Raw genomic sequence first — 13,574 nt, forward strand, 5'->3', positions numbered from 1 at the left:
TTATGTATATATAGTATACACACATATATATATATATATATGTATATATATATATATATATATATATATATATATATATATATATATATATATATATATATATATATATATATATACATATATATATATATATATATATATATACACTACCGTTCAAAAGTTTGGGGTCACATTGAAATATCCTTATTTTTGAAGGAAAAGCACTGTACTTTTCAATGAAAATAACTATAAACTAGTCTTAACTCTAAACAAATACACTCTATACATTGCTAATGTGGTAAATGACTATTCTAGCTGCAAATGTCTGGTTTTTGGTGCAATATCTACATAGGTGTATAGAGGCCCATTTCCAGCAACTATCACTCCAGTGTTCTAATGGTACAATGTGTTTGCTCATTGGCTCAGAAGGCTAATTGATGATTAGAAAACCCTTGTGCAATCATGTTCACACATCTGAAAACAGTTTAGCTCGTTACAGAAGCTACAAAACTGACCTTCCTTTGAGCAGATTGAGTTTCTGGAGCATCACATTTGTGGGGTCAATTAAACGCTCAAAATGGCCAGAAAAAGAGAACTTTCATCTGAAACTCGACAGTCTATTCTTGTTCTTAGAAATAAAGGCTATTCCAAAAAATTGCTTGGGTGACCCCAAACTTTTGAACGGTAGTGTATATATATATTTAAAAAAAAAAAAAAAGTATATTATATATACACGTCACCTGGAAAATGTCTTGAGGGTGTCTTTTCCATAGTGTGATATACTGGCTCACAGGTTAAATGTATAATGCCTATACTAAGAAGCACAAAAAAAGCAAAAAGAGACAAGACCAATTATTCATCCATCCATTTTCTACCACTTGTCCCTCTCGGTGTTGCGGAGGTGGCTGGAGCATATCCCAGCTGCATTCGGGCAGAAGGCAGGGTACACACTATTAATGAGATAAAAATAGTAATTTACATAGGTTCTCACACATTAATCAGTGCTTTTGATCATCTTGGGGAACAACAAGGACGTCAAAATACACATACACATAGTTCATTTATTGTTGTTGACAGTGTATACTATCAATTTGCAATTTATAAAATAGCCGAATGGTATGTGTATAATATGTCTATGTGCAAAATGCAATTTTTTCTTTTAAACAGTTTTAAAATTAAGTTAATTAAAGAAAGAGGATAGGTTGATTGGCAACACTAAATTGGCCTTGGTGTGTGAATGTGAGTGTGAATGTTGTTTATCTATCTGTGTTGGCCCTGTGATGAGGTGGCAACTTGTCCAGGGTGTACCCCGCCTTTGGCCCGAGTGCAGCTGGGATAGGCTCCAGCACCCCTATTACCCCAAGAGGGACAAGCAGAAGAAAACATGGAAGAGTTTTATGTTCCTTTGTGTGCCATCTACAACGATATGCTTGGCAAAGTCAGAGGTGAGGTAAGATAAAGATTTTCAAAATTAAATGCGCCTGTTTCCAATAATAATTAATACAGCTAAAATAATATTTTGGCTAAAATGCTTTAAAAAGTCATACACAAAGTAAATGAAAAGCTGGCTTTGAACACTTTGTAGTACAGTAATGGCTTTTGGCTGTTTTGACACTGACACTGAAAGCGCACCATAAATGTACCTTCAAAATGATGGTATGGACTGGGAATCACAATGGAGCCATGGCCTGTGTCACAACTTAAAGGGGTCATATTAGGATTTGTTTTCTACATTTAAAACACTTTGTGGTCTACATAAGACGTAATTATGTTTCTTTGATGTTTTCGCCTTGTAGCACTTTGAGATTTGTTATTCAAACGTTAAGTACAATACAAATAAAATCTATTATTATTTGGTAATAATTTTGGATAGATTGTTTTGCAGACCATCTTTAAACCGCTTTCAGACTGTTTCTACAGAAAGTGAAGTTTTCTCGTCCCTCCACTTTCACTGCATATTTTCCCTATCAACCATGTTGTAGTTTTTAGTGCTTACATGTCGAGTCTACTGACAGATATATGTTCGAACTATCCGCTACTTTGTATTAAAAAATGGCAACGGCGGAGGATTTATGTGAATGTACGAGCCAGTCTCCCCCAGAATATAGAGAAATAGAAGGAACTTATTGACAATAATGTCGGACTCTAATGTTGGACTTGCGCAAAAATCTTTGAGTAAACCTCCACCATAATATCCACTGATGTTACATGTTGGAAAAATGTCACAAGTTGTGCAAATTCCAAACAGCTCATTTTAACTCAAATTTTCGGGACTTCCAGATCCCAAATACATAAAGACAGGTACCAATAGGTAAGAAAAGTTAGTTTTGCATTATAGGTCCCCTTTAATCCAATTTAAAATTTGACAATAATACTGTACTACAAAAAGAGTAATATTCACAGGTTTCTTTTAAAGATAGGATTAGGTGTTCCAAAACTGTGCCGTTTTGTCACATTAGCTCAGAGTTTTCACAAAACTCCATGGCCTCTCTTTATCTTGTCTTTCAAAACAGTTTTGTCACAATTGAAAAAAGTCAATAAGGAAGATGCTAAACAGCACTTTTGTCCTCTCCATGGGAAATTTGAGTACAAAAAAAACACGATGGACAGTCGACCAATTTATATTTTTTATGCACACTCTGCAGAAAAGGATTTTTCTTTTTAATAAGGTACTTACAACTTAAAATACCACTTTAATACACACAAAGAATAATGAGCCCACATTTATATCGATGAATGTTTGTTAAAAAAAACATTTTTTTTAAAGCATAAATAATAAACAAATTAAGTGAATATATATTCCCTTATTTCTTAAGGCTCTGATCATACAAAATAAAAGTAAAAATCAATGCTTTTAATTGTGATTAATTTAATCCACAGCCACCATGTAATTATTCGGATTAAAATGTTTCATCACCTCTCTAAAAATCATGTTAAACCTTTTTTAAACTGCACAGAGTCATGTATAAAGAGAGTATGGCCAACTCATTTTCAGGCGATCTCAATGATTGGTCAAAAGGTACTCACGTGACTACGGGGCGCCAGGACTGCTACTAACTTTGATGTGATGCAATGTGTTTGCGGCGCTTCCTCCAACAAATATGGTGGAAATATTTTACATCATCTTTCCCACAACCCGAAAAGAAGACAAGTATGGGGAAGTAACTACACAAGTACACTTATTCACTTGGCATTTAACAAAAAAGAAAGATTAGTTAGAGTATTATATTATTATTATATTATATCAGTATATATTATATACTGTATATGTAATATGTAAATATTACATATATGTTATATTTTATATTGCTACTATGGTACATTTTTAGTCTACTTAAAGGCCTACTGAAACCCACTACTACCGACCACGCAGTCTGATAGTTTATATATCAATGATGAAATCTTAACATTGCAACACATGCCAATACGGCCGGATTAACTTATAAAGTGCAATTTTAAATTTCCCGCTAAACTTCCGGTTGAAAATGTCTATGTATGATGACGTAAGCGTGTGACGTCACTAGCTAAACGGAAGTATTAGTACACCATTGAATCCAATACAAAATACCTCTGTTTTCATCTCAAAATTCCACAGTATTCTGGACATCTGTGTTGGTGAATCTTTTGCAATTTGTTTAATGAACAATGAAGACTGCAAAGAAGAAAGTTGTAGGTGGGATCGGTGTATTAGTGGCTGGCTGTAGCAACACAACCAGGAGGACTTTGACTTGGATAGCAGACGCGCTAGCCGACGCTAGCCGACGCTAGCCGCCGACCGCACGGATGATCGGGTGAAGTCCTTCGTCCTTCCGTCGATCGCTGGAACGCAGGTGAGCACGGGTGTTGATGAGCAGATGAGGGCTGGCTGGCGTAGGTGGAGCGCTAATGTTTCTATCATAGCTCTGTGAGGTCCCGTTGCTAAGTTAGCTTCAATGGCGTCGTTAGCAACAGCATTTTTAAGCTTCGCCAAGTTGGAAAGCATTAACCGTGTATTTACATGTCCAGGGTTTAATAGTATTGTTGATTTTCTGTCTATCCTTCCAGTCAGGGGTTTATTTATTTTGTTTCTATCTGCATTTGAGCCCGATGCTATCACGTTAGCTCCGTAGCTAAAGTGTTTCGCGGATGTATTGTCGTGGAGATAAAAGTCACTGTGAATGTCCATTTCGCGTTCTTGACTCTCATTTTCAATAGGATATAGTATCCGAGGTGGTTTAAAATACAAATCCGTGATCCACAATAGAAAAAGGAGAAAGTGTGGACTCCAATGAGCCCTTGTACCTAAGTTACGGTCAGAGCGAAAAAAGATACGTCCTGCACTGCACGCTATAGTCATTCACTCTCACGTCCCTCATCCACGAATCTTTCATCCTCGCTCAAATTAATGGAGTAATCGTCGCTTTCTCGGTCCGAATCTCTCTCGCTGCATTGTAAACAATGGGGAAATGTAAGCAGCCCTCCAGCTTGTGACATCACACTACTTCCAGTAGGGGCAAGGTGTTTTTTTTTATCAGCGACCAAAAGTTGCGAACTTTATCGTCGTTGTTCTTTACTAAATCCTTTCATCAAAAATATGGCAATATCGTGAAATGATCAAGTATGACACATAGAATGGATCTGCTATGCCCGTTTAAATAAAAAAAATTCATTTCAGTAGGCCTTTAATATCTGCATTATCCTTTCCATCCTTTGAAACTGAGCTACTGTGTGGAACAAGTCTCCCTTCTGGATCAACAAAGTCTAAGTCTAATAATACATAATAAGTGATACATACAGTGATTACAAATACATTGGAGGCAGCCACCACAGTTGACATACTTCACACAAAAGTGATTGAGACTTTTATTAGTAGGTTGCACAGTGAAGTACATATTCCGTACAATTGACCACTAAATGGTAACACCCGAATAAGTTTTTCAACTTGTTTAAGTCGGGGTCCACTTAAATTGAACAAATGGACATCAAGTAGTGGACATAGAGAGAGAGAGAGAAAGAGAGAGAGAGAGAGAGAGAGATCAGAAGGCATAAGAAAAAGAAAACGTATCTGCATTTGATTGTTTACATTTGATTATTAGCAATCCGGGGAGGGTGTTAGTTTAGGGTTGTAGCTGCCTGGAGGTGAACTTTTATTGCGGTTTTGAAGGAGGATAGAGTCACAATTTATTTGTGATTGTTGGTCCAAAGCTAATGAAGATTTTAGCAAAATGAGGGTAATAATTATTTTTTGGGTCGTTCTGTGTATTTTCATAAATTTATCGCGCTGTCGGGTGCGTGTTAGAGTGCCTGCTGGCCACCAAACACTGCAGGAATGTAGCAACAGAGTGCGTCAAATACGGCCGCAAAATTACACTTTTACGAAATAAAGGCACATTTTATTGTACATTTTTGAACTGGAGTATGCTTAGAAATATATATAGACAAATTATTTTGGTTAATTTGGACAGAAAAACAAACATCAAAATAACAGCAATTGCATGCACACATCTTTGGTAGCAAATATGGCGCCTCCCCCTACTGGCTAGAGAGGAGAGTGCAGTTTTGATGTTTGTACCAGACAGCCAAGTCCTCTTCTCAGCTAAGTGAAACATGTCTGACTTTATAAATGTATTAGGACTGACAGTAACGCAGTCATCTGCAGAAGTTCTTTATTTATTGAGAGACTCACGCGGATTTCAATTATTTGACCCTTTTGTACAGGTCTGTCCATCTTGAAGACACAAGAAAAAATGTCTTCTTAGAATGCAAAAGGGCAACAATTGCAACTGGAGTAGGTATTTATGTGGGAGGCTGTAAGGCCTCCGCCTGCAGGCGCTCAATGCAATATGTACCCGTAAGATGAAGTCACAAACATCGCAACTGTAGTTGACTCCCACTCGCCGGGCAGCACAGACAGGGCATTATGTGGACGAGTACCAGCTGGTACCACGGGCTCCTCATCCTCCTCAGGACTTCGGTCGGTGCTTCAGAAACCAGGACATGGAACAAAAATTGAAACTTGGGATTGTGGTCTTCAGATGCATCGTCGCCGTCTGCTTTTGTACGCTTTGTTCAGCTCAAAGACGTGAGTAGAGCTCCTATCTCTGGCGAAGTAATCATCTGTTGCAAGTGATGTCAGTAGGATGTTGATCAGGCTGCTAGGACAGAGATTCAGTGTTTTCCACTGTTGCAATAGTGCCCATCTTCTTTGACTTGCAGGGATTTGAAAATCAATTAGTCAAACATTACAAAAAGGGGAACTCTCATGAAATGCTTCTTTGTAGCTATTCAGAGTGTATCTCCTGTAATTTACTCATAAGAATGAAAGACAACAAACAAAATCACTTGATTAATTTGATATATTTTAGCCCTGTGGATTGGAAAATACTGTATTATTTCAAATCTTTGGACACCCCGATCTTAACATGTACCCAAGCTGCTGTGTTGTGTTTGATTGACTGGGATAATTGACATTGTCCTACTGGCTTTCAGACATGTGGTGTGCACTTACAACTTTTCAGACTTATGTATATGATTAAATTGTGAATATTATTCATGTTGGGGCTTTTCTCATCATGAGGTTGATGTGTCTTTAAGTTAGAGTAATACCTAAACTTACAAGCTTAACTGGTTCTGACAGCTCTTGACTCAAACACTTGTATCTAAAATAACGTTGCTTCAAACTCACTTTCTTTGTTGCAATGGTTGGAAAACACATGGCAAATTATGTAAATATCTAGCTAAGCTATTGCTAGAGAGTAAGAACGATTTTTCAGCAGATTTTACGGTGGCATTTGCTACGCCAACTAATGACGGGGATGCTTGTAACTCCAATTTTTGCTTGAAACCTAAAGCATAACAATTGGCTGAGAGACATCTCTTATCTCAAAACACTGTCTGAACTTCAAGCTTTCAGGAGAAAGTTTGAATTTCTCCGCCGCAACTTTAGAAACCTGGGTCCCCGGAATAAAAATGCGAGAGTGCCAGGCATCGTGCAAAAAGCCTGAGCTGTCAACTTGATGTCTAGTGCAAATTATTACATTGTCATGAAGTGAGGTTTTCCAATACACTTGCACAGCCACACCTGCTGGCCTCCATTGCACATGTATGACAATGTGATGGTTGACCAGCGGTAATCTGTGACCACTGCTCAGTACCGATTGTCAATTTGTCTTAAAAAGGCAATCATGGAGTGTTTTTTTCTGATGTAAAATTGTATATTTGTGCCAGAGTAAGGCAGTTTGTTTTTTAAGGAGCCACCTTGCAGCTACTCTCTTCTGCTCCTCAGCTAGTTTGTCAACAAAACACAATTCGAAGCTGGATTCTCCAATTTTCATGTCAGTTTGCACATACTTTTCACATACTAATTAGTGCTTGCAAAACGGTGATGAGTGTTGCTAAATCACATTGCGTATATAATATTTGCATCTTCTCCTCCCAGTATTGTGGAAGATTTGATGACAAGCATATATTGCACATATTAATGAAATATAGCTAAATCAATTGCATGCCTTATTTTGCTCACTTAACAGACGCAATCCACTTTGCACACGTTTAGTAGATCAACTTTGCGTGTGCTATCAAGATTGCATGTGTTTTAGAACATGCAAACCTTTAGTAAAACAGGTCCAAATAATGTATGAACATAATGTGTTGTAAATTACACACATTATATTAATTTTGTGGGTAATAAGAGTCACCCACATGTGCCCCCAACTCTTCTAAATAAAGCGTTACATATCATTGCAGCAACTATCTTTTCAAATGCGTTGAGGACTGCTTTACCTCCGGTCCCCTTGCCTGTTTTGGCCACATCCATCTACTTCACCTTCTTCCTGATGTAGTACCAATTTGTGTCTTATTTGTTCCTGTGTGCAGTTCTCTGACTCCACAGCATTGACAGCCTTGCACACTTGATCCCACTCAATCCTCTTTAATTCGCTGGAAACACCAGAGAACAGCCAAAAAGCGTATTTTGGCACGCCTTCAATTTAGCCAGAAGCACCTACTCCTTGTCTGTGAATTCCTTTATTTTTGCCGTCTTGCTGATTATCTTTGTGTTTTTTTTATTGTGCAGAATTTGGGATCTCAGGCGCTTGGCTAATTTAAATAAAATTTGCACATTTAAATGGGGGCATGGACAGAGAGTGGTCGGCTGCGATTCAACATGAGCGCTCAATTCCACATTGATTAGAATGTAAAAAAGAAATGCGCTTGGATTAATTTGTGCACAAACTTCAATACATCTAAAAACTGTCTGTACGTACGATGTTCTCTGGATTTGAGGGTATACCATTTTTAGTAGGAAATCCCCACAATTCTTCATACATGAGGCCCCTACATGGAAGTATTATTTGCAAACATGTATCTCAGTCTTTGCATGTGTAATCCAATTTCTGTGCATGTGTACTAATGTGTGTGTCTGTATATCAATCCGAGTGTGTATTCAGATCTGCGTACGTGTGTTTTAAGTCCGCGTACGTGTTTTAAGATGTCTGTCTGTCCTTAATCAGAAAGAACCCTCGATGGGCTCTCTACTTACACTTGACTTTTGCGACACTTTGGCCGTGTAAGATTTGAGCGTGTGCATCCAGATTCGTGAGCCTGTAATACAATGTGTGCGTGCGCATTCAGAAGTGCGTGTGTGTAATACAATCTGCGTGTGTGTATCTGAGATGTTCCTACATTTAACCAACTACAGAAGACACCACCCAATTTAAACCAATCAGAAACAACGTACAGCTGAGGTGTGTGAAAGAGAGACGTCATGAGCCCTCTTACGTTGTTTTTGTTTGGTCTATTTATTTTATTAAATTTTTTGTCCTATTCAGCTATTCAGGTAAATCATATTGTTGATGTGGATGACCATACAGTCGTGGTCAAAAGTTTACATACAGTTGTAAAGAACATAATGTCATGGCTGTCTTGAGTTTCCAATAATTTCTACAACTCTTATTTTTTTGTGATAGAGTGATTGGAGCACCTACTTGTTGGTCACAAAAAACATTCATGAAGTTTGGTTCTTTTATGAATTTATTATGGGTCTACTGAAAATGTGACCAAATTTGCTGGGTCAAAAGTATACATACAGCAATGTTAATATTTGGTTACATGTCCCTTGGCAAGTTTCACTGCAATAAGGCGCTTTTGGTAGCCATCCACAAGCTTCTGGCAAGCTTCTGGTTGAATTTTTCACCACTCCTCTTGACAAACAGCTCAATTTTTGTTTCATCTGACATTACATGGACAAAGATAAGACCTTCTGGAGGAAAGTTCTGTGGTCATGTGAAACAAAAAAATTGCTGTTTGGCCACTATACCCAGCAATATGTTTGGAGGAGAAAAGGTGAGGCCTTTAATCCCAGAAACACCATGTCTACCGTCAAACATGGTGGTGGTAGTATTATGCTGTGGGCCTGTTTTGCTGCCAATTGTACTGGTGCTTTACAGAGAGTAAATGGGACAATGAAAAAGGAGGATTACCTCCAAATTCTTCAGGACAACCTAAAATCATCAGCCCGGAGGTTGGGTCCTGGGTGCAGTTGGGGGTTCCAACAGGACAATGACCCCAAACGCACGTCAAAAGTGGTAAAGGAATGGCTAAATCAGGCTAGAATTAAGGTTTTAGATTGGTCTTCCCAAAGTCCTGACCTAAACGTGTGGACAATGCTGAAGAAACAAGTCCATGTCAGAAAACCAACAATTTTAGCTTATCTGCACCAATTGTGTCAAGAAAAGTGGTCAAAAATTCAACCAGAAGCTTGCCAGAAGCGTGTGAGTGGCTACCAAAAGCGCCTTATTGCAGTGAAACTTGCCAAGGTACATGTAACCAAATATTAACTTTGCTGTTTACAGAGGTGTGGACTCGAGTCACATGACTTGGACTCGAGTCAGACTCGAGTCATGAATTTGATGACTTTAGACTCGACTTGACAAAATGTAAAGAGACTTGCAACTCGACTTAGACTTTAACATCAATGACTTGTGACTTCACTTGGACTTGAGCCTTTTGACTTGACAAGACTTGCTACTTTCCCCAAAACCCAAAGATTAAAAAGTTATTCAGGAGTGCTCCGTATCTTTCATTTTGTACGTGTGTGTCTGTCAGCGTGTGTGCTGCCTGTCAGCGTGTGTGCTCTCAGTAAAATAGCCAATCAAATTAGATCTACGTTGTTTTCATCCCACAGCATTCATCCAATCAAATTGCAGGAAAACCAACAAAGAGAGTTGTCAAACAACGTGCCAGTGAGAAAAAATTATGCCAAAGTTGGTTTCGTTTGGGTTTAAAAAACAAATTGTAGTATGCAAAACATGCAGTTCGAATATTACAGACGGAGACGCAACAACTTCCAACTTCGTTCGACATTTGAAGTTGCACAAAGAAGGGTAAGTTTTGAATGTAATCTTACGTTTATTGGCTAAGTAAAGTGACTTTTATTTGCTGTGTAGTTAAATCAGTGAGGCTGTAAACTCACTGCTAACGCTATAACCATAGACATCTTATAAGTAGACGCAGCATCGAGCGCTACTTCCTACTGGCGCTGACAAGACGCGGGGCCGCCATCTTGGAGTGGTGATCCGCTCCACTCAGTGCAATTCATTTGGCAGGAGCAATGAACTGTCAGCGCATTTGTCACCCGCTTTTTTGTGATACGTGTAGCTATGATAAAGGACACATGTTTTGGTGTGTTTTTTTATTCATAGTTTGCTTAACAGTAATAGAATTTTCTTATATGCTATAAGCATACTTGCCAACCATGAGACCTCCGAATTCGGGAGATTGGGGTGGGGGGAGGAGTATATTTATAGCTAGAATTCACTGAAATTCAAGTATTTCATATATATATATATATATATATATATATATATATATATATATATATATATATATATATATATATATATATATATATATATACAAACCCCGTTTCCATATGAGTTGGGAAATTGTGTTAGATGTAAATATAAACGAAATACAATGATTTGCAAATAATTTTCAACCCATGTTTAGTTGAATATGCTACAAAGACAACATATTTGATGTTCAAACTGATAAACAATTTTTTTTTTTTGCAAATAATCATTAACTTTAGAATTTGATGCCAGCAACACGTGACAAAGAAGTTGGGAAAGGTGGCAATAAAAACTGATAAAGTTGAGGAATGCTCATCAAACACTTATTTGGAACATCCCACAGGTGTGCAGGCAAATTGGGAACAGGTGGGTGCCATGATTGGGTATAAAAGTAGATTCCATGAAATGCTCAGTCATTCACAAACAAGGATGGGGCGAGGGTCACCACTTTGTCAACAAATGCGTGAGCAAATTGTTGAACAGTTTAAGAAAAACCTTTCTCAACCAGCTATTCCAAGGAATTTAGGGAAATCCCTAAATATTACGGACCGTAGATGGTGAAATCCCCATCTACGGTCCGTAATATCATCAAAGGGTTTAGAGAATCTGGAGAAATCACTGCACGTAAGCAGCTAAGCCCGTGACCTTCGATCCCTCAGGCTGTACTGCATCAACAAGCGACATCAGTGTGTAAAGGATATCACCACATGAGCTCAGAAACACTTCAGAAACCCACTGTCAGTAACTACAGTTGGTCGCTACATCTGTAAGTGCAAGTTAAAACTCTCCTATGCAAGGCAAAAACCGTTTATCAACAACACCCAGAAACGCCGTCGGCTTCACTGGGCCTGAGCTCATTTAAGATGGACTGATACAAAGTGGAAAAGTGTTCTGTGGTCTGACGAGTCCACATTTCAACCTGTTTTTGGAAACTGTGGACGTCGTGTCCTCCGGACCAAAGAGGAAAAGAACCATCCGGATTGTTATAGGCGCAAAGTTGAAAAGCCAGCATCTGTGATGGTATGGGGGTGTATTAGTGCCCAAGACATGGGTAACTTACACATCTGTGAAGGCGCCATTAATGCTGAAAGGTACATACAGGTTTTGGAGCAACATATGTTGCCATCCAAGCAACGTTACCATGGACGCCCCTGCTTATTTCAGCAAGACAATGCCAAGCCACGTGTTACATCAACGTGGCTTTATAGTAAAAGAGTGCGGGTACTAGACTGTTCTGCCTGTAGTCCAGACCTGTCTCCCATTGAAAATGTGTGGCGCATTATGAAGCCTAAAATACCACAACAGGGACCCCCGGATTGTTGAACAACTTAAGCTGTACATCAAGCAAGAATGGGAAATAATTCCACCTGAGAAGCTTAAAAAATGTGTCTCCTCAGTTCCCAAACGTTTACTGAGTGTTGTTAAAAGGAAAGGCCATGTAACACAGTGGTGACCATGCCCTTTCCCAACTACTTTGGCACGTGTTGCAGCCATGAAATTTTAAGTTAATTATTATTTGCAAAAAAAAAATAAAGTTTCTGAGTTTGAACATCAAATATCTTGTCTTTGTAGTGCATTCAATTGAATATGGGTTGAAAAGGATTTGCAAATCGTTGTATTCCGTTTATATTTACATCTAGCACAATTTCCCAACTCATATGGAAACGGGTTTGTATATACTGTATATAAAATAAATACTTGAAATTCAGTGTTCATTTATTTACACATATACACACATAACACTCCTCTACTCATTGTTGTATTTGAAAGTGCAATGCTTTGCAGCCAGTAGCACAGCCTTTGAAGGAGCATAGGTATGGGCAGCATCTGTGAAATTTAATTTGCAGGAAAGGAGTGAGTTTAGGGTTGAATTGTCCATCCTCGTTCTATTCTCTGTCACTATCTTTCTAACCATGCTCAACACCCTCTCTGATGACTTGCAAGCGTACTTCTTCTTCTTACTCGTCTTCGCCATGATTGTCTCTTCTTCGTTCTTCTGCTTTGTCTCCTTCTTGTTGTGTGTGCAGTTGTGCACTCTCCAAAAGCCGTAGATGTTATAACGTGAGTGGGCCGACACGCTGTTTATATGGAGAAAAAGCGGACGCGACGAAAGGTTGTCCTCACTCATCCGCATTGACCTGGAGGGGGCGTGCCTTGTTGTCTGGCTGGAAATCGGGAGAAATTCGGGAGAATGGTTGTCCCGGGAGATTTTTGGGAGAGGCACTGAAATTCGGGAGTCTCCCGGAAAATTCGGGAGGGTTGGCAAGTATGGCTATAAGTGACCAGACGCCCAAGATCAAAACTGGGAATATAATCCCAGAGAAGGGGGAAAAAAACGGTCAGCTCTTTTTAAATTCAAGAAACAATATGATTAGGTTATATATACATGCGTATATCCTACATAAACAATGTATGAATATGTGTACATATTGCATAGGGCCCTGACATGTAAAAAGTACAACTCTGTTCATTGTTATGTTCATGTATTTGTTATGTTTTCCTTGTGTACGCACACATAAACACACATACAGTATGAGATGAGATCAATGAGATAAGGTAAAAACAGGATAGAAACTGCTGTGGAACTAGTTACAATGCAATATGCCATGGAAATACAATGTTAACACTTTTGTGCAAATAAGTACAGTTGCACTTGTTTTTTCAAATGTGTTTATTCTGTAAAGGAATGACTTAAATGTTTAAAATGACTGGTTAATAGTGCTATTATGAAGTGCAATGTCAGCACTATTTTTTTTCCTGCAATTT

At 38.5% G+C, this 13,574-nt stretch overlaps 1 protein-coding gene across 1 annotated transcript in view; it reads left to right on the top strand.

Moving 5' to 3' along the window:
- The first annotated feature begins 5,919 nt into the window (after positions 1-5,919).
- cdhr5a (cadherin-related family member 5a) overlaps positions 5,920-13,574 on the top strand; it is a 42,457-nt gene continuing 34,802 nt past the window's right edge. The window contains exon 1 of the mRNA XM_062068620.1: positions 5,920-6,040. Within this exon, the coding sequence (XP_061924604.1) occupies positions 5,956-6,040 (85 nt within the window). The 5' untranslated portion in view covers positions 5,920-5,955. The remainder of the gene's footprint in view (positions 6,041-13,574) is intronic.

Source organism: Entelurus aequoreus, linkage group LG02, assembly GCF_033978785.1.
Source record: "Entelurus aequoreus isolate RoL-2023_Sb linkage group LG02, RoL_Eaeq_v1.1, whole genome shotgun sequence".
NCBI lineage: Eukaryota > Metazoa > Chordata > Actinopteri > Syngnathiformes > Syngnathidae > Entelurus > Entelurus aequoreus.